Raw genomic sequence first — 27,738 nt, 5'->3', positions numbered from 1 at the left:
AAATCTAGTGAAAAGCCTTTCCAGAAAAGTGAAGGCTGTTATAGCAGCAAACAGGGGACCAACTCCATATTATGCCCATCGTTTTGGAGTGAGATGTTCAACAAACACATATGGGTGTGATGGTCACATACTTTAGGCCATGTAGCACATATATATATGTAAATATTTCTTCAGCACTGTTTTCACTAAGAAAATATCTTATAATATATTAGACTTTTTATGGAATGACACTAGTTTTTGTTAATTAATGGTTTTGTTTCTTATTTAAAACACTTTATGCAGTTCTATAGCAAAATTTCAAAGCGATGTTGTTATTGTAAAGAACATTAAGTGGTTAAATTGCCATTTTGTTACACATAACCATAAAAACTAATTATAATTATTGCAAGTTACAGTAGAAATTATTTATAAACATAATTAGAAGTACTCACGAATGCGTATCAATTAGTTTAATTTGTAGTCATAGCTGGAAGTATGCAATTTTATACAACAAAACCTTAATTATTATAATGCACGATTCATCGGTTGGGTGCCCTTGCTGAAAGCAATATTTGACCAGCTACGTGTTTTTTCGTATTAAAAATATTTAGAGAAAAAATAAAGTGTCTTAAAGTACACTTGATCCTTTTTAAAGAAAAATAAATTGTATTCTATATAAAAATGTTTAACATTACTTAATTAAATCTAAAGATCAAAATTATGGTTTTTATTATTCCAACTTTTGCTTTGAACTTTTTTATAATGCATTCATCTTTTTTAAACAACCACTGTGTTTCTATAACATTTTAACCTCATTAAAGTAAGTAATCGATATCAAAATATAATAATACCCACGTTAAAAAATAGGGAAATTACATTAAATAATGAGAATGAACTACTACACTTAACCCTTTTATTCCAAAAAACTGATTCGTTACGTATTCTCAATTTTTAGACTAGTCCACTTTTTTATTTATTTAGATAAATTTTAGTCAAGTACCTTAACCTGTTCAGTGCCGTAGACCACATAACTCGTCCAAGCCGATCGGTAACACAGAGCCACGGACGAGTTAATTCGTTCTCGATACTGTGTTCTCAATGTGTTTTTAAAGGTGATCATGTTTGGTAGGATGAAGATTCGAGCCTACGACCCCGAGCCACGGACGAGTTAATTCGTTCTCGATACTGTGTTCTCAATGTGTTTTTAAAGACATGCATTTGACCTACTTACAAATTGTTTCACTTTCGATTCAAAATGGCGTCACGAAAAAGTTACAAAATGAAGAAGCATTAGAGTTGTATTTTGAACTTGGTTCGAAGTTGCCGTAGCAGCTGAAAAACTTGGCAGTCAACAGATTAAAGATACTGAATAAACATTTAATCACAGTCATGTTACAAACTATTATCAAATGTATAATAAATTATCTCGGCCAGAAAAGTTTGATTTATTGGCAATAATAAGACCAAAAGAGAACTACATGTCTTTTATATCTATTAGTTGTTCAGTGTGTGACAACCTGTGATTGGCCAAAATATTCCGAAATTAAACAGTAATACATTCATAAAAAATAAATGAAGTAAAACAAACTTGCTTACAACCCATCGTAGTTTCAAATACAAATGGGACGAGGCTTTCTACCATCTGTCATGTTTTTTGTTAAAATGAACAGGAGATTATAAACAAATGTTTTATGTGTATTTTTTTGTATTACTCGCGAGATGCATATCATGATACTTTTCCTTATTAAATAAGGAAAATTTATACGGTAATAATTTGGAGACCGTTACGATTTTAATTATAAAAGTATTGATGTACAATTAGTTTGAACGTTCGATTGGAACTTCTCGCAGAATTAATACACCATAAGTTAATTCACGCAAGTTTAATTCAAGGTAACTATTGCAGTTTAATACACGTATCTCAAAATATACAATCATCTCAACTTAACTCTCTCTAAGGCACTCAAGCTCTATTTAACTATCAAAATGTAGGATCGTTTATTTTTACAAGTGCCTTGTATACAGTTTTTTGTTTTTGTAAAATATATAGTGTAAAAATATTTTCACTTTTTCCATATCATTTACAAGAATCTATTGGCTTAAGTGAACGTTTAATATTTCACATAAAACATAGAATAAATCACAATAAACTGCACATAATATTTATCGAATCATGCAAATTAAATTACAGTAAATATGTTTCAATCTCATCTGGTAGTTGCATATTTAATTATCTTTGCAAAATACGTGGTAAGGCAAAACTTTTTTATTTTATTTTTTGAAATCCATAACAGAAAACTTTAATACAATTATTTAATCTATTGAAGCTAAACTTCAAGTGAAAGTTGCATACTTTGTTTTAATTAGGCCTAGTTTTTATTATGTAAAAGTGCTTTTATTGTAAAACCCATAGAAAATAAAATACTTATAAAAGAACTTGCAATTCTTTTTTTTTTTCAAAATAAAAGAAAGTCTGATATTTTTGAGACAACATTGATGCAAGTGTGAAACAGGCACGATGAGGCAATCGCAAAATTTCTTTGAAGTTTAAACTTCTATATAGCATACAAAATTGTCACTATACATAAAATATATACGAAATAAGAATATTACACACACACATTAACTTCATTTTTAAAGATTCATTCACTTAACACGTCGTATTACTCGAGTTTTTTTAAAAACTCTTAGCCATAATGTATATCATCCAGCACGTGAAAAGTGAATTAAAAATGCAATTAAAATTCATGAGCGATTTCTAAACTCATTTCATCTATCGATAAAAAGATACAATAAAAATTAATAACTAGTGAAATATACATGGTAGATATGTTGATTACAGAACTGAACGCGTTCATACAAACTGAAGAGTTCTAGAAGACTGAATCAACAACCCATTAAAACAATCTACACTGCACGTACAAAACACGCGAAAATAAACAAGGTATTCGTGACGGCGGCTTCTTTTGATTGCTATATTATATTTCTGTTCAGCTAATAAACGTTAAAAAAGGCTTTGAGATATTTTCTCTCTCTCTCTAAATATATATGTATACATAATGTTCTAATATAAGTCACAAAATAACACGCGCAATTTCAATTGTCATTATAGCATAAGGCACTTGGAATGCACTTCAAAACTGTGAAAAACATGTTTTCTCATAAAAATAACTTACGCGAAATGACATACAGAACACAGTAATACATATATAAAACTAACAATACACACACAAAAATAAAAGCTGGAAAAATCTTCAATTACAATAATACAAAATTCATGTCGTTTAAAGAGAACCGCGCAACAAAAGTGAAGAGTTTCTGTTTTGCACTCAAGAAAAGATATAAAAAAAGTTATAATATTCAAGACAATTCAAGATAATGGTATTTACTAAAAACCACGAACAAGGTACAAGTTAACATGTATATCAAAGAAACACTAGACTGCTATACAAATGCGTTTTTATCCTCATTAGTCACTAGGAATTTACTATGACAAGGAAGAAACCATTATTGGAAGACGTCGATTCTGTTGTCATCGCAAGATCTACAAAAAATATATTGTACTGAATCACTAATAAAAACTCGAAAGAATCGCTATCTTGCATGTCTAAAAGATAGTTAAGTTTCTGTGCTTCAACAATCCACTTTATAATCTCACCACAGCTAAACTTGGATGTCATCAGAAGTTATATAGTTTCGAATAGCCAACAAATGCTAGGTTCTTTTTGTCTATTTCAAGCCATAAAAAGTTCAATGTAACGATTTCCGATGTTCTGGCGGTTCTTTTCCTGAATAGCACGCTCCGCCTCGGCTCTTGTGGAAAATGTCACTAAAGCTTCACCGTTTGGTCGACCTTCTCCATTTCGTTGTAGCTGGATACAGTCGGAAGTTAACTGGAAAACGTGAAATCACAAAAATATTTTAGTCGAAACTTGTTTCAACAGAGATGGTGTCTGTAGCGAAAGTTTCTCAAGTGCTGACGTTTTGGGGAAATTAGTCAAATATTTTAACGAAACGAGGCACATAAAATCACCAATAAACCATTCCTTTAATCGAAGATGTAAATTACAATAACCGACACGTGAAGTATAGGATTGTAACATATAAACACTCACCCAGAAGTTGTGTTAATTTATTTAACGTTCACGCAGAAAACGGACCTAGTCAGGCCTGATTGTTAGACCACTTGGTTTGCACTTTACGGCTTCGAATCTCAGAGCTAAACATGTTCGACCTTTCAGTCAATTCTACGATGCGACTCGAGTAACTCAAAAGTTGGCGGTGGGTATTGATGAGTAGCTGCCTTCACTTAAGCCTATCGCTTCTAAATTAGAGACGACCAGCACAGACAACTTTGCGAGAAATTCATCAAAGAAAAAAACATACAAAATACGGTAATTTAAATGTATGCTCTAAACGTATTATGATGCTTGTCCACACACACGTATATAAGTATTTATATTTTAACAGAAACATAAATAATTTAAAATTTGCTTCAATTTTAAATACTGAAGTTAAATTATAAGAAGTATCCCCCTTTTAGTTCTAAAATAACTTCAAACCTGTACTTGTAACTGTCATTAAAAACACTTTCAAGATTGAACAGCATATAATTAACATCTATTATTTAAGTTTATTTTGTTTAAAGAGTTTGTACGTTTGTCTTAGAACAAATCCACATCAGGCCATCTGCTGTGTCCACCGAGAGGAATCGAATCGCTGATTATAGCGATCCGTAGACTTACGTATACTGATGGGACAGCGGTTAGTCTTCGGACTTATAAGGGGAATTAAGGGTTCAATTCTCCTCGGTGGACACAGCAGATAGCTCGATGTGGTTTTCCTATAAGAAAAACACCCGCAGACTTATTGCTGTCTCAGCGGGGGGCAGATTTTGTTGACGAATTAATAAGAATCAAAACAAATTACCTTTGGAACAAAACTCCCACAAAGACAAGTACCCTTGGAACAATACTCTCATAAAGACAATGAACTTATTAGAATGAAATAATTTCAGAACACAAAACTTCGCTCTATTAAATAAAATGTATTGTAGAGAATCTGTAAGTTCATATTTCACTGCCCATCGTTGATAAAAAAAACGATCAGCACGTTAAGGTCATAGATGAGTTATAGGTGAGACTGTCAGATCCACTCACTATAAGGTCACAAAACAGAAGACTAACCTAAAAAATTACAGTAGGTGCTATCAGGACCGTAGCTAAAATGAGCATATTCTTTTTATGAAAAATGGACTTAACTTCTTTTTTAACAATCTCGATAGAAAAGGAGCCCCTTGCATTATGAAAACACTTTAAAATACAATAATTCATAAATTTATGCTAATAGAATACAAAATTTTGGTTCACGTTTAGACTACATCACCCGTCTATACTAGCCGGAAACAACACTACTTATTTAGCACGAGACAAAAACATTTTCGTTTTCGTCTCGTGTCAACCGGGCACATTCTTTTGAATATTCACGTGACTTTCGGGTTCATTTGGCGTATAGAACGCGTTCATTTCTCATATTACTTTTGTTACGCATCTACAATTGTAAAATGTGGAAGGTAATGAACGACATCTAGCGAGTTCAAACCTTGGAATCCTCTCGATACGCAGTACAGCTCGTTAATTTATGGGCTACACTTGGACCTTCACACGGAATGCAAGTGAAAAATATGAGAAATAAATCAGTAACCAGACAGGATAAGAATGAGATAACCAAGTAAAGTAAAATTAACAAAACGATGTTTATTAGACAAATTATTTCTTTACTATTTTGTTTGTGTTTTCTCAACTCTACATAAGGGTATCTTCGTATAGCCGACCTTAATTTTAAACTAATAATGTAGAGAGAATGTCATCAGCACCAACAGACGTAGACAGTGGCGAGATTTTGGAGATAACCTATAAAGAACTATTTTTCCTTATATCATTCCACATCTAAGCTAGCCTATAAATCATTTTGTTTGAAGTTACGCACAAAGTACAAAACACCACAATGGACTATCTCTACTCTACCCACCACCGATGTTAAAATCCGGATTCTAGCGTTGCAAGTCCATAAAATACCTTTATGCACCTGGGAGAGGGAGGTATAAAGCTCTTTCTTGGTTTTAGCAATGTGAAAACATTTTCACAATTCCAGTCTAGAGTTATCGATACCTACGAGGCTTTACGTTTCGGCCATGTGGCAGTATTTTCCCAGTAGAGGAACTTTCCACACGCAAGAAGTCGGAATAATGATGGGTGTTTATTGTGAAAGTTCTTGTGGCCGACATACTGTTACACAATCAGCTTTACAATTCCTCTGATCATCTGCTGCACATTGTAACACAAAGATAACAAAATATTAGTTGTTTAATACACATACATATTGTTCAATTCTGTAGATTAACTCTCTTGTTTACATGTAACAGTCTAAATGTTTGTTTGCTTCTAGTTAAGCACAAAGCTACACAATGAGCTATATGTCTCTTCCCACCACAGATATCGAAACCCACATTCCGGCTTCAACATTTCATCGCAGTTAACTACCCAAAATATTTCATTTTAAACCCCGATATTCTATTTGGATATTTTTTCTGACAATAGAAAGCTGTAAGAAAACCAATACCCAAAGTCAGAAGAAAGGGAGCTATGTTTTGGTATTCAATTTTACTTACATATAATGAAAGTGTTTATATCCGATATTAACACACTACAATCCAGTCTTTGTTCTACGAAGATAAAGATATAACTTACTGTTTTCAGTGTAATTATTTCTTATAGGTATTTAAATGTACTTCTTAACCAAAATCAACTGGTTATAAGTTTTGATAGCTTTCAGTAAAATATACGACTTACAGAAGGTCGTGGTTCCTGTATCTTTAAACATACATACATTTCATGATTAAGTTTGTATCCTATTAAAAAAATCTTAATTCCACACGTTAAGAAATCGGAAGAGCACAACTTGTTTCGATATAAATAATGGATTTCACGTACATAAATTCAATGAACTAAACGTTTCTTAAGGTCGCTGATATGAACTTTTCTTTCTCGTCCAAACACTACACTAGGTGTGGTCAAGACCGGATTAACCAAAAGGTGGAGTAGGCAGTTATCCATGACCCCAGGGTGTTAAGGAACCTACAATTATTATGCTGGTTTTTGTTTGTTAGTTTTCTCAGATGCATTTAATTTCTAAACTATAGGATTTTAAAAGCGCTATTTTTAGTAACAATGTTAATCTGATTGGCAAAATATCAATGCAAACAAAAAAAAGCGAGATAGAATGATATTGTGGAGATAGAAGGAGCCACAGAACTGGAGTTGCCTTTGGGACAACTCTGGTCTTAATCCGGCTCTGGGTGTGGCCACCTTCAAAACCTGAAGGATCAGAAAGAAAAAATAATAATTCAAGACATACAGGGCACAAAAATTTGAGAAACAGTTTAGCAATTACACACTGTTGCTCAAAGTTTCGCGTTTGTTTGAATTTCGCAGAAAACTACATGAGCGCTATATCCCTAATTTAACAGTGTAAGACTAGAGGGAAAGAAACAAGTCATCACCACCCATTGCCAACTCTTGAGATACTCTTTCACCAACGAATAGTGGGATTGACCGCACACAATAACACCCCCACGGCTAAAAGCATGTTTGGTGTGAAGGGGATTCGAATCCGCGACACTCAAATTACAAATCGAGCGCACTAACCAACTGGCCACACCGGGCCGTTTCACTTTCCACTACATTAATAAATTGATCAACAGTTTCATATGTTATCGGAAAATGCTACTCTAGCGTATAAGATTTTATAAATTCATTAAAACGAACGAAATTTGTATTATCTACCCGTAAATTAAAACTTTTCAAAGAGTCCCTCCATAACCACTAACCACTGAGCAGCCGAACTACGCTACGAGATAGTGGCGCCTCCATTTCGTAATCAATTCAAAACAACAAGAAAAATAAATAAATGATGAACAAAAACACGTACAACTTTTCTCACGCATGACTAGTACATCCCATAATATCTAAATATTTTTCTCCCAAAAGGGAGAAAAATAAAACGATAATACAGAAAACACATCTATAAATTTATTTTAAAAAGTTATAATTAACTAATCAGTCATTAACTGAAAGCTACTTCGATTATTCTAATATATATTGTCCAGAAATCGGAAACCTATAAAAAATTTTAACAACGCAAAAATTTATTTTTTTTTGAAATTTAGAACGACTTGAAAAAATTAGTGTTGTATATATATATATATATACACACAATATTTTACTAATACATACACATATATTATATTTATGTATATATTAATGTCTTATTGCCACTCTGAGATGTTTCAAACGTTTGACCAAGACTGCTACCGATATGACAATGCATGCAATTTCATTTCAGACATGCATCATTAAAACTAAAATCCACCAAATAAATTTGGAATCCCTCCACCTAGCGGAAATGGACAGACAAGAACTTTTTATATCTCACAGAATGTTAAAAGAAGCTTCATAGCTGACAGTCTAGTTCAACAGGCAAAAAAAAAAAAAGCAAAGAAATAGCTAGAAAGCCCCTAACCTCTGAAAACCCCTGGAAAAATTTGAGAATGTCAGCTACAGAAGAGTTAAACGGAAGCCCCCGCATGATTACCATGGTAGGCCCAGTGTGACTGTAGTAAGTAGTAGGAGACACAGGTGGACTCGGATAAGGCCAGTAGAAAATTTGCGGATAGTATGTAGGCACTCGTGGCGTTAGAGGAGCGACTGTCGGCAACATTGGAGTTGTCTGTACGTAAGGATATGCACCATACGGTGGTGGCAGCATTGTTCCTCCTAAAATAATAACAAAAGCCGCAACTGTATCAAGTAAACTGGAAGAGATGCATCTAATAACACATTATATAATGACTTGCTATTGTTGTTATTTTATCATATTATCCAAAGTTTAACTTAAAGAAAGTATTTGTTTTTAATCCAGAATTAAAATAAATATTTAACTGAACTCAAGATAACTTGTTCATTATTTAATATATGTATTTCAAGGAAAATCAGGAAAGTTAAAACATTAATATTTTTACGTTTTAATAAAACACTTTTGTTTCCCATCAGTTATTTATGATAAGTATGAGGTATTGTTTTTACAATACGTTTAATCACACGAAGATTTCAGTTTAGAAACCTGGCAAATTTTCAAAACAAAATACAATTTCTAATGTCGAAAAATAACTCAAGCTCTAAATAAAAAACATCAACCTACACCCTTGTGGAAATTAATTAAAACAAATGGTCATTTTACAATATTTTTAGCATGGCAGCCGGTGTAGGCTCGCAGGACCCGCTGATTTCCTTTAATAATCTTTTTTTTTCACACAAACGACGTCATTAGCTGTGTTTTGCAATACGGTCGATCTATATTTGGGATATATGACGAAATTTTGAGGAATATTACGTCATTCGAAATTGCGTTAGAAGGGCAAGGAGACCAGTCAAAAAACAACTTCTTATCAACTCAATGAATAAAAAACGGTATCAATGGGGTATGAAATACAAGAACTGGACGCAAGAACAATGGAGGAAGGTGTTATTCAGTGACGAGACTCATTTCTTCGTACAGGGTCAAAGTAGTCTGCATGTTCGCAGATCTCCAGGTGAGAAACTTCGAGAATCTCACACCAATCAGTTCGTAAAACATCCCTTGAATGTTTTGGGGCTTTTTCAGCTACTATGACGTCGGAGGCTTACATATCGTAGAAGGTATGATGCGAGGACCACAGTACATCGAAGTTTTGCAGAGAAGAGTCGTTCCAGAATTGAAAAAGAGATTTCCAGATGGATCTGGCATTTTTCAGCAAAATCTGGCTCCATGCCACACATCGAAACTAGTGAAGAATTTTATGACTACAACGCGAATAAAGGTGCTGGACTGGCGTGGAAACTCTCCGGACTTAAATCTTTGGGCGATTTCTAAAGAAATACTTCGGGGAAAAGACTGTACTACGAAAGATAAGCTAATTAAGGCCATAATTGAGGTGTGGTACCGCAATCCAAAAATTAGTAAAGATTGCAATCAACTCGTGGACTCGATGCCAAAGCGGATTAAAGATCTTCTGAAAAATAAAGGCGGTCATATCATGTATTAATTTGTGAGTAATTTATGGATTCTTAGAAATAAAACGCAAAAAATTGAAAAAATCGTGATTTTCCGTCATGTTTCAATTAATTTGCACAAGGGTGTATATGGGTGACTTTTCAGGTCAAATAAGCTGTATAGAGAGAACAGCTCCAACAAGGGCAACTTATCTCGATAAACGAGTGTGTGAAACGAACATCTCCAACAAGGGTAACTTACCAGGAGAAATAAGCTGTCTCTGGATGGGAATTCCACCAGTGAGAACAAGGTTCATATCATCCACCGAACACTGAAAAACTTCTATGTAACGCTGTTTCTTTCCAAAAACCATGTAGCGATGGTGGCGCTGCTGTGCTGCTAGATAGGCTGATTGTTCCGAATCCATCTGGATAAAAGCTTCCCCAGATGGCTGCCCCTATAAGTAATAGAGTATTTAATAAAAGTTCGACAAACAAGTATTTTTAACCCTGCTACAGTTAATATACACTGACAATTACCACTCTTGATTAAAAACCATCGGTCGTAATTTAAAACACTCAAGCATATAACACCCTCAGTTAAGATACAGAAATATATAACACATTCTGTTACAATACGGTATACTAAATACAATTGAAATGTGCCGATATGTAATTTATTTACAATATACTGACTTAAATAACCCCAGTGAAAATAGGCAAGAAACCTTTTGTTTCATATAATTCACCACTTTCTTCACCATTCTGTAATATTCATGTGAAAATCGTTCGTTTTTTTTTCGTTTTTGAAACAGTCACTTTTAGCCTAACTTTAGTGTAACCTGTAATTACGTATTCATTCAGTATTACGATAAAAATGAACTCCATAATGACAAAATGTAATCAATGCACTTCAAGTCTTACAAACCTTTCTATTCTTTTTGAAGAAAACCCCAAATCTCTATATTCTTAACCCTTAATTTATTTTTCGCATGCCAAGAAAAACCCCAACTTTGTACATCATTAATCTTCATTTTGTCTTTCAAAGGCCTATAAAACCCGACTGTGACCTTTTTAAACCATAAAATACAATTTTAAGGCCTAACGAAAAACCCGCCACTGTCCGCGCTCTTTATCTTCAAATGGTTTTTCATATTAAGGCCAGTAAAAAAAAAATTATCTACAAATTTTAAATAATTTGTCAGATGTCAACAGAATGCTAGGATATGTGTTCATTTTTTTTTCATTTTCAAATAATTTTTTTAAAAATAAAAATGTTCAACTCCTATTAGTCACGTCTTTTTCAACATGCTTTTAATACTGAAATTTCAGTTTTGGCAAACAGTTAAATTTCCTAGTCAAACAAACATTAACTATCAAATAAAATATTAAAGTAATAATAGATTTGTCCAAAGTTACGTTTCAAATAAATTACTGCTATCTAATGGCTTTTTTCTATCTTACACTCTTCACTCATTTCAGACATGCGCCTACTTCTCTATCTTTCCATCGTTTTACATACTTCTCTATCTTTCCATCGTTTTAAATCCACTCCCATGTTTCAAATCGAAAAAAAAATAATAATAATGAATCTTTCAAAGTTCTACCTGATAAACAGTTTTATGTATAATGTTATTTGATCTGTTAATTAACAAACTCTTAATGGTTTTTAAAATGCGACAACACTTTCTCGGTTATCGTATTTTGATAAATAAACTATGCTACTAAAATTAATACAAAAAAAAACAGTATAAAAATAAATGGAATGTTTTCTCATTACAAAATTATATCAGAAATGTGTTTCCATAAAATAAAATGTTCGTATAAACCGATGTGTGAATGCTTTAAAAAAAATTGATCGTTATGTTTGTCTGCTGATCAAAATTGCTAAAAAATATATAAAAACTACTAAAAAAATCCTTATAAATTCAAAATCAGTAGCTGTTACAGTCACTTAAGTTAATATTTGGAAATATCTGAGCATATGCGTGTCAGCTTATAACTGGCAAACCGCTGGACAGATTGTCACCAAAGCTGGCATATCTGATAATCTGGTACGACACCAGTACAAAATATATTTTATATATTATATAAATAATAATATAATAAATAAAAAAAATATATATTATATATATATAATATATAAGATATATTATAATCTTATAATACGTTCCTGAGTGGAGTAACATACAAGTAGTTCTGCTTTAATTGGTTTTTTCACACAATTTAAATATTAATTAACACAAAATATTGTTGTTAGTAAGAGAAGTAGTGATAAATGTACGTCCGTAAGCTATTTTTGTTGATACGGGTAATTCAGTGAATATTTATTTTTTATTTTTTTTTTACTTCACGAGAAGCATTTAGTTTAATGGACCCAAAATTCAAGCACTGAACAAATCTGGTTAACGAAATGATGCAATTATTCAGTATTCTAGAATTAAACGGCGGTTTCAAGATGCTGAAGAAAAATTTGTTCCTTAGATCTAACCTTTGTAGCAACATTTTTATATTTTTTGTAATTAATTACTGTTTTTATTTCTTATTGTATGTTATTATCATTGTAATAGTCTCCAAACGATTTATAATTCTTAAAAACTGATCTTAGTTACCCAGCTTATATAAATCACTAGTTTTTTTTTAAGTTATTTGTTAAAACAAAATAAAACGATGTAGTTTGTTAGTATTATTTCTGCATTCTGACGAAATCACATACTTGAGCATTGTAAACCATGTGAACTCCTTGGAAAACGATGTTTTTGGAGTGGTCTCCTAAGAACTCGAGAATATGTTCCACCTGCGCCTCGTATGGTAATCCCCGAAGTCGTATACAATCTTTTCTGGATCCAGAGGGTAGTAATTGCTGGGGAAGCAAAGGGACTTGGGGAATATTCGCTATCAAAGGTTGCTGCTGTTCATAGGTTCGGGGGTCCATGCTGCGATTTAGTACCTGGTCAACGTAAAGTGTATATAGTGAAATTACTGTCCAATAATATATAGTGCCCATCTGTATTAGTTATATAGTGAAATTACTGTCCAATAATATATAGTGCCCATCTGTATTAGTTATATAGTGAAATTACTATTCAGTGACATCTAGTGCCCATCAGCGTTAGTTATTGCTGTTGTTTAGCAACCATATAAGATTTAAACTACTGCCGTATACAACAGTATTAGTAAACCATGCTCATGAATACGAAGAGAAACAAATAATGTTGTGATGAAATGAGATAAAGTGATAAAGCTTATTTAATAGAGCGTTGTTACGACAGCGAAAAAAAAATATTTATTTCGTAAAGCTAAATCACACTTTCAGCTTTTAATTTAACTTTTAGTTATGCAAGGGAAATCATACATTTGTAGAAGTGAGTTTATAACTTCAAACTCATCGGCTAGGTGGTAGTACTGTCTATGTAGGGATGACTCAGTTTGTTTATCGAAACGGTGTTTTAAATATCTCTTCAAGTTTCACTGTGTCGGTATTTGGGTATTGATGTTGTTAAATACCCAGGAGGGTCAGGTACATTTGACCTCTTCCTCCCTCCCGAACGATTATAACGTCTGTCTTTAGGGTTTTTTTTATTATTATTATTTTTTTTTTTTGTAAGCTTTGGGCCAGAGTAATAGAATGACATCATACTCAGGCCCATTTCAGGGCTCAGTCCATGCATGGACGAACAAGAAGTTTTTGTTTTTTTTTTGTTTTGTTTTTTCCTTCATTTCTTTTTTTTTTTTTGGTATTTTCATATATATATATATATATATTTTTTTTTTTTGTATTTTTCTCCCTTTTCTATCTCTTCAAGAGATTTTGATTTAGTTTGTTTTGAATTTCGCGCAAAGCTACACCGGACTAGAGGGAAAGCAGGTCATCGTCGCCACCCACTACAAACTCTTTTACCAACGAACTGATGGGACTGACCATCACATTATAACACCCCCACAGCTGAAAGAGTTGGCATGTTTGGTGTGACGGGGATTCAAACTCGTGACGCTCGGATTAGGAGTCTAATGCCTTAACCACTTGGCCACGCCAGGCGGCAGTGGGATATCAGAGCGTTATACTATAGAGTGCGTTTCTTTTATAACAATATTTATGCAATAACCGAGTTGAAGGTTCTGGTATTGTCTATAAACATTACTGTAAAAAGTATGAACTTGTTCTTATTTCTTCTGTTTCTTTTGTATTGCATGATAATATAAAAACTAAAACAATGATGTCAAACAATTTCACTGAGGTGACATAGTTTTAACTGAAGTATCAGATTTTATAAGAATAATTAATAACTGGTAGCATTTTTTTTTAAATCATAATTCCAGTGTAGACGGTGTTATTGTTACCCTTTGAATATTTTTTTTTTTTTTTTACAGAGTGAAACAAGAATTACCAGCTAATAACAGATAAACAAATAATATTATATTTGAATATCACTGTATTTAGAACTTGGTTATAAATACAACCTTTCTGTGTCTATTGAAATACTGCATTAAAAAACACGCAAACTTTTCAAAGAGGAAATAAATGTCTGGATGGCTGACATCAATCCTTGAAAAACAATGTAAACACGATAGAAAAGATGGCGTTTGCATCACTAATACATAATATTACAAGCAAGAATCAACATATAGCAATATGTATAACCATTCAACCACCGTTAGGTTTAATTTATCCTATTTCTATCTTTTAACACACTACAACACTGCTTGTCTGTGTTATAACATATGGGGTGATGCACATGCCATCCCTAATATCTTGTTTACATTGTTTATCAAGGATTTATATTAGTCATACCTACATTTACTCCTTTTTTGATAAGTTTTTCTTTACTTGCGTCTATAACTTCTGCAATATGTTCATGAAAGTATCCAAGTTGTGCCAATACGAAAATTAAAATTGAAAGTCATGTTTAATTGGATAATTTTTTTTTAAATAATACCGCAATGTAAACATGATTTTTAAGACCGAATTACAATGCTTTTGTTTCAAAACATTCTTAAGTTTACAAATTATCTATTCTATCATCGACATGCGCACTATAAAATGTGACGTCACCTGTTGAACCTCAGCTGTTGTACTACGAAACAATTCAATGTAGCGAGAGCCAATTAGCTCTCTATGTTTCTGAAGAGCACGTGCTGCCATATCCTCAGACTCAAACAGCACGAATGCATCTCCAGTCGCCCGTCCATCGGCTTTTCTCACAAACAAGACACCCTCTTCACCGTCAAGGATTTGGCAGGGGTTGTCTCCACTACCGAAGAACTCCAACTACAAGAAAAGGCTTAAGTTTAAGAGAACTAACTGCTTCGTTAAAAAAAAAAAAACGTTTATTACGCTTTAAAAAAAGTTTAATTTTAAATTATATAAATATATAACACAATAACAGCAAAATATCACATTTTAAATCACATGATAAAAGTATAAGTCTAAAGTTAAATGAATACATACAAAGTGTTATATGATGTTTTAAGACTTGTCAACTGAAAGAAGTTGCATCACAAGCGGTCGTCACAGTTGTTTTAGAGAATGCAGGCTAAATACGATATGTATCAATACCAACGAAATGAAATTCAAATAAACCTCAGGAACAAAAACCTTTCTTTGGTACTAGTGACATTGAACTCTATCATTATACTGTTTAAAACAGTCATACGTAAACACCGTCAACAAAACACTTCTATAATACAATTGTCCATACTTTAGTACAGGTTTCTGAACTTGATTACAAGTTCTAAAAGAACCGGATGTGACCAACCTTGATGATCCTGTTCTTAGAAGACAGACAAGTTTGAACATTTCACTTATGGCTTGTCAATTTTTCAGACATGACCGACTTGCACAAAGAATCGTTAAGTTGGTTTTAATTACTTCTTGTTGTTGTTGTTTTTACCATACTGATTCTGTATGGAGTTGAAAAATTCGAAAACTCTAGTTTCCCTTTTCAGGGTGTTAATGGAACTTCCTTAATGACGCGGTTGATGTGGCATCCTGGGATTTCTTAATGGATTTGGTGGTGTATATAATGGTAAGCTAGTTGTTGCAAAGAAATAAATTATTTTTTTCGTTTCGTGGGTAATTTGTCTTTACATTTTGTCCTCTTTTAGTTAAGGTATGACCAGTAAATTTGCCGCTTAGGCAATTTACTATTACAGATGTCAAGAACCTGTCACGTGCCAATAATTAGGTGTGTTAAGCTATAAAATTAGATACTGTTCGTTCATTTTTAACAACGTTGTGCCAGTCTTCCTTTCATGATTAAGTTATACGTTTTCAAACTGTCAATATAATATTTGTCGAATCTCTAGTTATTTTATTAATTAACCCGTCGATTAATATTTCCATTGGGAACACTACATCAAATTCTACATATTAAAATGGGTGATAAATTAGATTATGGTTAAATCCTTCATAAGCATGGTACATAGGCTCTGGTGCTAAACTCCGGCTTAATTGGAACCAGCGGATGAGAATGATGACATATTCTCTGTGGAAGGGATGCCAGTTCATCACAGGTCAACCCCACCATACAGCTGGCTAGGCTGAAACAATAGAGGTGAAGTGCGTTGCTCAAGGACACAAAAGAATAACGCAAGCCAGCCTCGAGCTCACGACCAACCGATTACGAACCCAAGCGTGGAGCAAATGCGCCATGCTGCCCTCCAAAATAAAATTACAATTGTTTGAATTTTTTTTACTTACCACTTGCTTAGCTGTACAATCATAAGGAAGACCTCTCATTCTCACAATGACTTGTCCACCGCGTGAAAGGAATGTTTGAGCCTCATTATTACTTCCTGAAAAATAGTTCTATTTTATTAAAGAGTGGTGGTAAAGTTTTTATTGTTACAAAATAGCGGTAAAATTATAATTGTTACAGGGTAGCGGTAAAGTTTCGATTGTTACATAGTAGCAGTAAAGTTATGGCTGTTGAAAAGTGTTTGGTATCAATGTAACTAATTATAGTAGCAAAGTTAAAATAACAACGTATTGTAAAAGTTTAACGTTCGAACCCTGTTTTAGTAAGCATGTGTGGTTTGTTGTATGACATACGACCGCAGTTTTCTTCACTTTAATTTAACTATAAATATAAAACGTAATTACTACGATACATTACTACGTGTAATTCCATAATTTAGGGCTGGGGTTAGTGTATCTGAACTGAGAATCCGAGAATTCAAAGTTCACAACTCATTTCCGCAAAAACGCACTCCGCAATTTGGAGCTGTGAATGCGTTTTAAGGGAAACAGTCAAATCTCACTATTCAATCAGACGAGAGTAGCAGCCCAAGAGCTGACCATGACTATTATTGTCTATCTGCTTTCTCTTTAGTCTATCAGTTACAGACTGGGGAGAGGAGGCTATGCGCAACCAGCTCTTGTATAACTTTGCGCAAAACTTCCGAAATGAACAAGTCATAATTTAGTTTCTTGTTGCTCTCCTGCAAGAACATAAAAATTTCAATAAAGTAATTTCTCAGAGTTCTTTAAAACGATAAACCAAAGACTGTTTAGTCTGTCCTTCTGAAGCTACAGTTGTTTCTAAATTCGCTTCATTGAATAAAAATATTATCAATTTGCTCCTACTGATATCATTTATTTCACCAAAGCATCAAAGTACAAGTACTATGTATAGCAGATAGTACTGTGGGTTAAAATAGCTTTTTTGAAGTGGAAAAGATAATGAATAAGATTTAGACTTTAAACACTCTCCCTACAACCTTTGAAACACTAGACACAGCAAACTGCACGGCCATTTTCACTGTTTGTACCCATGTTACCGAAATTAACACCGCTCCCTATATAATAGTCGTCTCTAAATTTTGTTGTTTTTTTAATACTAAGTAAACACAGCGTTTATTTTATCATATTCACCAAATTAGTTTCATAATAATTTGTTGAAGCTGTAATATTGGACGCACAAGATATTTAAATCGTTTAATTCTGGGGAATACATTTAATATTAATATTTTTAAAAGTGTAAATTTCACTCGACAGTGCTACTTAGTGTCGATAAAATACAAATTTATTTTAAATAGAATCACGTCGTTATGTGGTTCGGTAGAGTGTTTTCTTAACGGAATACACTACACAGGTTTGGTTTGGTTTTTTGGAATTTTGCACAAAGCTACTCGAGGGCTATCTGTGCTAGCCGTCCCTAATTTAGCAGTGTAAGACTAGAGGGAAGGCAGCTAGTCATCACCACCCACCGCCAACTCTTGGGCTACTCTTTTACTAATGAATAGTGGGGTTGACCGATACATAATAACGCCCTCGCGGCTTAGAGGACGAGCATGTTTGGCGCGACGCGGGCGCGAACCCGCGACCCTCGGATTACGAGTCGCGCGCCTTACGCGCTTGGCCATGCCGGGCCAAAACAAACATCATTGTTTCTAGTTATTATTTACTAATCTGAGAAGAAGGTAAAAAGACGGTTAAACGTTTCTTTGTTTGTAATATAAAAATCTTTAGACATTTTCTCATTTATTTATAATGCTTTTTGCATAACGTACAAAGTAGTTTTATCAATGGGAATTTTTAATTTGTGGAACAAAGAGTTAGTCTGCGAGTTACAGAAGAAAAGTAGTTAGGCCTTACCTCCTGCAATATTAACGAAGTCTTCTCCCGATGCTCTATAGACTTCAATGTATCTTTGCCCAATATGATGTTTATGTCTCTTTAAGGCCATGTCTCTGTGCTCTTGATTGACGAACCTCACAAGAGCTTCCCCATTCCTCCGTCCTTGGGGACTCAGACAAAGAGCTACTCCTCCTCTGTGGGGAACAGTAACAAACACCGATTTCATCATGTTGCTTATTCAAGAAACTCAATATACCATAGAGACGCTCAGTCGTTATATGAAAGGTTCAGAACTTACGGCCTAATTAATAAATCAAGTCAGACCACGTTTTCTTGTTGCCGAAATCGAAGCTTATCCCTTCAATCGTAAAGAAAAAATTACCGCCTAATCTGAAAGTAGTTAACCCTAAGTTGTTTGAGACTGACTTCGATAACGAATTACTGTTCAAGTTTGCAATAAAACACTATCATAATTTCAAATGTATTTATTTAACAATTATTTTCGATTAATTGGATAACTTAAAAACGTCACTTATCACCATGAAATAGCTCCTGAGAGGAAAATATCCTAGATAAAAAAAAAAATCAGTGAGAATTCTCAAATCAGTTAGACTTGTGCTAGTTACAAGGAAATGGTCTGTGTCATACTTCTCTTCATACGACACCTAACTTAGAACAACGAAAAAATAAAAACAGAATCTCAATTGAATCAAACTCAAAACTTTTATAATGAGCACAATTCTAGCACAACGGAATCACAACAAATAAATTAAAAAAAACAAATAATTTTTCTCTAATTTCAGAAACTCAGAAACATACGAATTCCCACAACAAAACAGAACTTACAAACAGAGAATCTCACTACATGCCACCTCCTTTTATATCAAAATCAATGTGACTGAGTGTTGTATTAAAGAAAACAGCTCTGTTGTCAGTGAATACAAAACCCCGTGATAAGAATGGACAGTGTTGATAATATTACTTAACATTAATGTATTGTGCTTTTCTCGCGTAAGAATTCGCTGTTACGTAAGCCAACCAAATGTTCACATCACGGACAGAGAATTGTGTTTGAAGACTTGATATATTCCAACTTTAACGTATGGTGACGTGTCACTCTAAAACTAACTTTATTCAAAGACCATTAAGATTTTCTTAAATCTTTGCAAACTTTTTAAAGTTTATTCTCTGTAAAAATACTTTAACATGTTGTTATTTAATTTCCCTGTTTATTTAAATCAAACTCGTGAATTCTTTTGTGTAGCTAAAATTTTGGAGTATATTAATTCACGAGCAAACTGCAAAACAACAGTTGGACACAACGAAAACTCAAGAAAAAACAGTAATAGAGCTTCAAATTAAAGGTGTCCCACATTTTTGCTGACCATATTATACTTATAAAATTGTAATATACAAATAATATATATTTAGAGAAGCAATGCATGTATCTAACAAGAAGAGTTGAGTAAACTTCCGTTTACTGTGAAATTGAAGAATTGCTGATATAATACCTTTAGAAGCCAAGTGGCGGTTACAACTTTCAGCCCATCGCTTGGGAAACGTTGGCTTGAATCACTAATTGTCAAGGCGTTTTATTAAATTCAATACTCAGGTTTTAGGAACTGTTGTGGATAATAAATCAAACAATGTCTTATAAGTTTTTATATTTTACCATATTTAAGAATACTGCGGAAAAATCAACCTGTTGTTAAAGATTTCCTGAAATATTCGCGAAATGACAAACACATTTTGTTTGAAAAATATATTCATGAAAGAAATTCATGCAATAACTTAGAAGTTTGGAAAATTATTTTTAATAAGAAATATATTTGTCAAAAACATTTTAAACCACAACACTTCATTGCTGGTACTAGTGAACCCCATAACTTATAACTTCATACAATTTCTAAACTGTTGAAAATTATGTCCGTCTATAGAAGGAAATGGAAAAACACAGCATTATATAAATATCCAATGAGAAAGCTTTATTTTATTACATTTGCGGAAATGGCAGATAAATAAGAAAGAGACGTAGAAATAATATTTCAAACGGCTACTAAATTATTTTTTTTATTTTCATTCCAATTAGGGAAAACTCAATGACGGTGTAAGAATTTGTTTGGTTAAGGTTGGAAGTGAGCTATGTGATATCATGTTGTTTGTAGCCACGGCTTAGATACATGACTTGTATGGACAGCTGGGTTTGATTTGAGAACAAATCTTTATTTAACCTTTAAATACAAGAGAAAGAAAATTAATACTGGTTTAAAAACTTTATCATTAGAATTGTTTACTTTGAAAAACAAAGAAAACAGTGGTAATCCACCTGAATAAAAAGAGAGGGTAATGAGAAAAAATCGAATACATCAGTCTGCAGATCTGTGTTACAACAATTAGCTGAAGGTACCCCTCAAGGAAGTAAAACTATATAAAGACAATGTTGATTTTGGTTTCGTTTGTTTTGAATTTTCGCGCAATTCTACATGGAGACTATCTGCGCTAGCTGTCCCTAATTTTGCAGTGTAAGACTAGAGGGAAGGCAGCTAGTCATCACTGCCAACTCTTGGACTACTCTTTTACCAACGAATAGTGAAATTGAATGTCACATTATAACACCCCCACGGCTGAAAGAACGAGCATGTTTGGTGTGACGGGACAATGTTGGTGCATCTCTTTCTTCTGTCTTTTGTTATTAACTCCCTAATGATCTCATTAGACGCTAATTGCATATCTTGTTTTGTGTAGAGTAAGAATTAAACCATTTAAATTAGTAAGTACTCGATGTTGTTGCTTTTTGTTTCTTTGTTTGTTTTACATTAAAAGTCAAAAGTGCATAGTGACGGTTCATTAGTCCGAGGTCGCATTACTCCGAAGGTCTGATCGTTCGGAGATGCAAGTGTTCGTTGTTTTTAACATTTAAAATATAAAATTGATTGTTTAGTTAAATTTGTGAAATGTTATTAGAAAAATACCCTGGATATGATTTAAAGGCTGCAATTTCACTTGAATGGATGGATGAGATTTATCCATCATCATTTCTCTTATGTTATTTTATTGTAAGCACAGATAGTGTTAGCGGAAGAGACCACATCAAGATTTGATTTGGAAATGTAACTCTTCGGAGAAAATGAACATTGAAGATTCTTATTTGTAGTGATGTGATAAGGAACCCTTATGTCTGCGGACTTACAACTCTTAAAACAGGGCTTCAATACCGGTGGTGGGCAAAACACAGATAGCCCATTGTGTAGCTTTGCGATTAATTGTGGCAAAGAGTGTTGTAACCCTGTCTCATTAAACATGTTCAAATCTTCTAGTCAGTAAAATTATCCTGGCATCGAGGCAATGCAGTGAGCTACACATTACATTATCGATTCAAATATTTCTCTTGTTTCTATTTAAAACAAACCTTCAGAAGCAACCGGTCCCTCGAAGCCCCTGCCAAGATGTACCCTTTAAACTTTTAACTTCAGATTGCATTCATCTATTATGGATTTCGAAATTTTTTTTATTCATTCAATCTTGACTTATATTACACCCCCTTAGTGGCACAGCAGTAAATACCGAGTTTCGATACTCGTGGTGGACAGGGCGCAGATAGCCCAATTAGTAACTTCGTGCTTAACTTCAAATAATATTTATAATGTGAAAGCCAAAACTCTGCGACTATCGGGCCTTCAGAGTACTGGGCGATCACCGATCAATAAACAAAATGAATATATGCCTTGTTTCAGAGTCTTTATTCCCCATTTCTAGCGAAGTTCCTTACAGAAGATCATCCGTGTACACCAAGTTACCACTGATATACTTATGGTAATCGAACTAGCCAACTCTGAGTAATGCAAAGCAAAAGTGGATAAACCAGTGGAAATGTGCTCCATTGGCTTGACGTATTCTGCCGCTCTCTGCAAATACTGACTGTGCCAACCCCTCTTCTTGTGGCTTGACGTATTCTGCCGCCCTGTGCAAATACTGACTGTGCCAGCCCCTCTTCTTGTGGCTTGACGTATTCTGCCGCCCTGTGCAAATACTAACTGTGCCCCCCTCTTCTTGCACATCAACGAATTTTAGGAGAATTATCTGTATACTTATCAGAATTGTTGTGCTCTAACTGTACATCTGTTCTACCTGACGAAGAATTGTGTACTCGGCCATGGAGCAGCGAGGGACCAATTTCAATTTTGTTTTTTTTTACATTCATTTTTGTCGCTCCAAAGAACCTTTGCTGCCCTGTGCAAATCCACGTGATGCACGCCTGGTTTCGTCGCGTCTGGTTTTATTTCAGAGTCTTTTTATCTCCTTCTCAATAAAAAGAAACAAATCCTAATACAACAAAAAACCCGTGTACATCGTCAGACAGTTTCCAATTACCATATCAACAATTACGGTAATCCAGTCAACTAACTCTGAATACTAACTGACATATTGGAACATTTTTACGGTAAGCTGATCTCCATGCAAGAATTAGCGTACTAAATCTCTCAATCCTCAATATTTAGACATATTGCACTCTACAATATTTCTCAAATATATTTGTTGTTGTTTTATAGGTTGTATTTTCAGTTTTATTTTTTGTACACTTTTGTATTATTATTTCTGTTCAATACTTAAAAACGTACCTTCATTGCTTGTAATTGCAGTTACATTGAGAATATATAGATATTAATAACAAAAGTGTTCCCTCCAGTGACACATCGGTATGTCTGCAGACTTTCAACGCTAGAAACTGGGTTTCGATACGCATGGTGAGTAGAGCACAGCTAGCATATGTATATTTATGCTTAACTTCAAACAAATATAATAATAAAAGTATTATTTAAGAAAATTATTATCAATGTTAACACCCTTTAGAGCATTCGTTTTTGGTTGGGTTTTTTTCAGTAATATGACGTTGTTTTTAAAGGAAATATTTATAAAATCTGTTATTTTATCCTGTGAACAACCTTAAAATATTTAGTTTTAGTTTTTAAAACACAACAAAAGGTGCCTTTGGATAATTTATGTAGAGTAACATGTCCTTTCGTCTGTTTTGTTAAATTAACTATTATAAAGTTTGAATTCAATACTTTTTTAAGTGCGAATTTATCACATTATAAACAAATTATAAAAAATATGTGTTTGTAGTTTCCTGATATTATGTCTTTTTCTGTTCCTATGCATCAACATAACTCTGGATAAACCGTGAAGATTTGAACTAAGTAAAATAACGTAATGGAATTTTCAAACAATCTACCGATGTCTCCAGTTATCCATTTAACCACTACAGAACAATAAACTCAGTAAAGAATGGTTACTGAAGCTACAAAACCGATTACAGTTGATGAAAAATATTATAATTATATTATCTACTTTTTTTTCTTCTAGGCATTAAGTTTTATCACTTACTTGACTATGTTCAAGCCTCTAAAAAATCGAGCTATGTCCTGATCAGACGACTGCCATGGCAACCCACGTGCTCTTACTACTGTATTGTTATCGACTACTTCATTCTTGCTGCTGTAAATACATTTGGGAAGAATTTATTCAACGGGACAAAAAAAAAGGAGAAAGATATTATTTGGAATAAACTGGTAAGGAAATACATAACGTAGAATAGAATACATACATTCGTGTCTCGTGTCATTATAGCTATATTGACTGTTTTGGTATATAAAAAGAGAAAAAACAGATTTAATGACACTCGACTGATTTGTCAGAAAAATGCATTCTTTCCTTTCAAAGTTTATATACTTTTGTAAACTAAAGTGAAGATCTCACAACCGGTCTTCAATTGTACTATCGATTTGTTGTAATCTATTAATAAAATATGTTCAAATAATTAGTACACATTTCAGGAATATAGAACAATGTTACCTAAAAATAACTAAACATTTTACTTTCATAGGTACTTCACTGCCTTCTAATTTTGGAATTCTATGACCCACACATCCCACAATAAAACAAATAGTGATTTGCGTATTATAACTGCTATTCTTGTCATCGTATTTAAAACAACTAGGATAAACGATACAAATTCATTAACTGGGTAATTATAATAATAATTGTTAATACACGATACAAGTCATTAACTGGGTAATTATAATCATAATTGTTAATTAATTCGCGCATGTTTCATCAACATATCATATCATTTTAATAAACGTAATTATTATATAAAATATTACGAGGCGTACCTACTGGTTTTTGTTTGTTTTAATACATATTAACTTTTTAAAAGGGTAGAGAGAATTCACTTACGACGGTTAATCGTGTTCTGCTGGGTCTGATACACCGTGTTGTATGTTCGTGAGAAAAAAGAAAAAGACGAAACTATAGCTTGGTGTATTCTTGAACAGTTAAAAATTATTCTTATTATTACAACAACAGGTTCAACCGAGTCTCTAAATTTACTTTTACACAATCCTGACCTTGACGGAGGACAAGAACCTGCACGTGCGCAACAAAAACTAACAGGTGAACGTTCAGATAAACGTCCTGACGAGAAAGAAGGCCACTTGATCTAACTGAAGTAAAACCTGGCCCATACTGCTAGATATGTTACCAAATATGAAAGTTGAAAAACCTTTTAAACCAAGAAATGACAGTAATTTGTCAAAATATGCTTAACTAGACTCGTTACCTCTTTCTTAAACATTTAATTAAAAGAACTTTAATGGTTAATATCCTAAAACTTTTAGTAATAATTAAAGACTGTCGTGCCCCTCAGTGGCTCAGCGGTATGTCTGTGGACTTATAACGCTAAAATCCGGGTTTTAATACCCGTGGTGGTTAGAGCACAGATAGCCCATTGTGTAGCTTTGTGCTTAATTCAAGAAACAACAAAGACTATCGTGCCTCTTGAAATATATAAAAGCTATAAAAGAATATTTTCTATTAATTTTCACAGCGACATCTTGATCAATGATAAACAAATATAAAGTTGTTGAAATAGTAAACTGTCGGTTTATTACTATATCTGACATTTTACTTTAAAACAGTATGAGAAGATATCAGCTATCGTTTACACACAAGACACTGCGTGTGTCATATAATAATGTTCCTGTTTATTTGACAAGCACAGCATTTCTTGCATGAAGAATTAGATTGAACTAACTGGTAGTGACCAATATTGTTAATTCTGACTCTTGGATTTTGCGCAAAACTGTTTTAGGGCAATCGGCGCCAGCCGTCCCTAATTTCGGAGTTATAATTAAAAAAAAAAAAAAGAGGCAGCTAGTTAATACCGTCCACCATAAACTCCTGGCATATGCTATTCGAAAAATGGAATTAACTATTACTCTTGTAACACACCCAACCCACCTACCCCCACTGCTATGTCATACTGAAAAAAAAAAAAGGTACATAAAGGATTATTAACATTTTATCCATCTTTCAAACCTTTAGCAGCTAGGTCACCAATTTGTAAACCTAAAGTTCCACTACCAAGTTAAACCTGTAGATACCTGTAGAACTATTTATGGCATTAAAATTTCATGGGTTTTAGCTTTTGTTTTTGAATTTCGCACAAAGCTACTCGAGGGCTATCTGCGCTAGCCGTCCCATATGTAGCAGTGTAAAACTAAAGGGAAGGCAGCTATTCATCACCACCCACCGCCAAACTTTTATCAACGAATAATAGGATTGACCGTAACGTTATAACGCCCCTACGGCTGAAAGGATGAGCATGTTTGGTGGGAAGGGGATTCAAACCCGCGACCCTCAGATTACGAGTCGCGTGCCTTAACTACCTGGCCATGTTGGGCTTAAGACGTTTACTTTTAATGTAAATTATAAAATGGTAACTGTGAATCTGTTAACCTATACAAATCACAATATTTAGTTTAATAATTTCTGTATTATATTTTCTGTTAATTGTGGCTCAGTGGCAGGTCTGCGTGGTTACAACACCGAAAATTTGGTTTCGATACCCGTGGTGGGGAAAGTACAGATAGCTCATTGTGTAGCTCTGAGCTTTACAATGAGTCAAGCAAATAATTCTATCCACACAAACGCTTAGTTTTAATGAACTGATTTTACTCACCATATGCCTGGTTCCAATCTTTCGTTAATCTTATCCGGATTTTCAAATTTATAGCCTGGAAATACAAAGAAAGTTATAAGTATTTGCATCAAGTCAAGTTTTCTGTGAGCAGGTTTGTTTGTTTTTAAACAAACAGTTAATGTACTGTAGTGGCGATCTCAGTTTGGTCTGTTTTGAATTGCGCGCAAAGCTACACGAGGGCTATCTGCGCTAGCCGCCCCTAATATTGCAGTTTAAGGCCAGAGGGCTTGTTTGTTTGTTTGTTTTTGAATTTCGCACAAAGCTACTCGAGGGCTATCTGTGCTAGCCGTCCCTAATTTAGCAGTGTAAGACTAGAGGGAAGCCAGCTAGTCATCACCACCCACCGCCAACTCTTGGGCTACTCTTTTACCAACGAATAATGGAATTGATCGTAACATTATGTCGCCCCATGGCTGAAAGGGCGAGCATGTTTGATGTGATGGGGATTCGAACCCGCGAACCTCAATTTACGAGTCGATTACTTTAATCACCTGGCCATGCCGGGCCTTCAGACATGCTTTCATTTTTAAACTACTGAGTAAAGGGAAAGCAGCAAGTCAAGCAACGCCCAAATAACAGGTTTGACTGTAACTTTTATAACAAGACTACAGCTGTAAATGACAAGCGTGCGTAATAGCATCACCTCAAACTTCAGACTTTATGACACGCAGCCCAACAAACTGACCACCAGGCTAAACCCAACCGGTTTTATCGATCAAAATTAATAAATTCTTGAAAAATTAAACTGTTTTACGTAATACAAACTACAGTTATACTAGACAGCGATGTTAAAACACTTTGTACGTAAAACAACAATATTCGAACTGATAACTTCGTCAATCTTACTTCTTTAGACAAACTCCAGGATGAGCTGATAAGAGAGTGCACTATAAAGACGATTTTGTGTCATGGGGAAGAACATTGTATCAGTAATTTGAAACTTGATAATAAATGTTACAACACTCGGTGCAACAGACAAAAAACAAGGGAGATGAAATCACTCGTTACTTATGAAACACACAGACAAGTAAGGGGGGATGAAATCACTCGTT

At 33.8% G+C, this 27,738-nt stretch overlaps 1 protein-coding gene across 4 annotated transcripts; it reads right to left on the bottom strand.

The window, feature by feature from the left end:
- Positions 1-1,847: 1,847 nt before the first annotated feature.
- Positions 1,848-27,400, bottom strand: LOC143243899 (RNA-binding protein fusilli-like). Of its 4 annotated transcripts, none has more exons than XM_076487664.1 (10): positions 27,330-27,400; positions 26,666-26,720; positions 24,031-24,141; positions 18,664-18,839; positions 16,768-16,862; positions 15,121-15,336; positions 12,784-13,017; positions 10,330-10,525; positions 8,560-8,813; positions 1,848-3,872 (listed from the first exon to the last, which is right to left on the bottom strand). In XM_076487664.1, the coding sequence occupies exons 4-10, from the start codon at positions 18,752-18,754 to the stop codon at positions 3,714-3,716; spliced, it is 1,245 nt and encodes a 414-aa protein (XP_076343779.1). In that variant the 5' UTR covers positions 18,755-18,839; positions 24,031-24,141; positions 26,666-26,720; positions 27,330-27,400; the 3' UTR covers positions 1,848-3,713. The 4 variants fall into 4 exon arrangements, with proteins under 4 accessions (XP_076343779.1, XP_076343782.1, XP_076343780.1 ...); XM_076487667.1 differs by having other exon boundaries at positions 8,632-8,813; positions 27,330-27,390; XM_076487665.1 differs by lacking the exons at positions 26,666-26,720; positions 27,330-27,400 and adding an exon at positions 24,883-24,902.
- Between the last annotated feature and the right edge of the window lie 338 nt (positions 27,401-27,738).

Source organism: Tachypleus tridentatus, chromosome 2, assembly GCF_004210375.1.
Source record: "Tachypleus tridentatus isolate NWPU-2018 chromosome 2, ASM421037v1, whole genome shotgun sequence".
NCBI lineage: Eukaryota > Metazoa > Arthropoda > Merostomata > Xiphosura > Limulidae > Tachypleus > Tachypleus tridentatus.
This window is presented reverse-complemented; position numbering and strand designations above follow the sequence as displayed.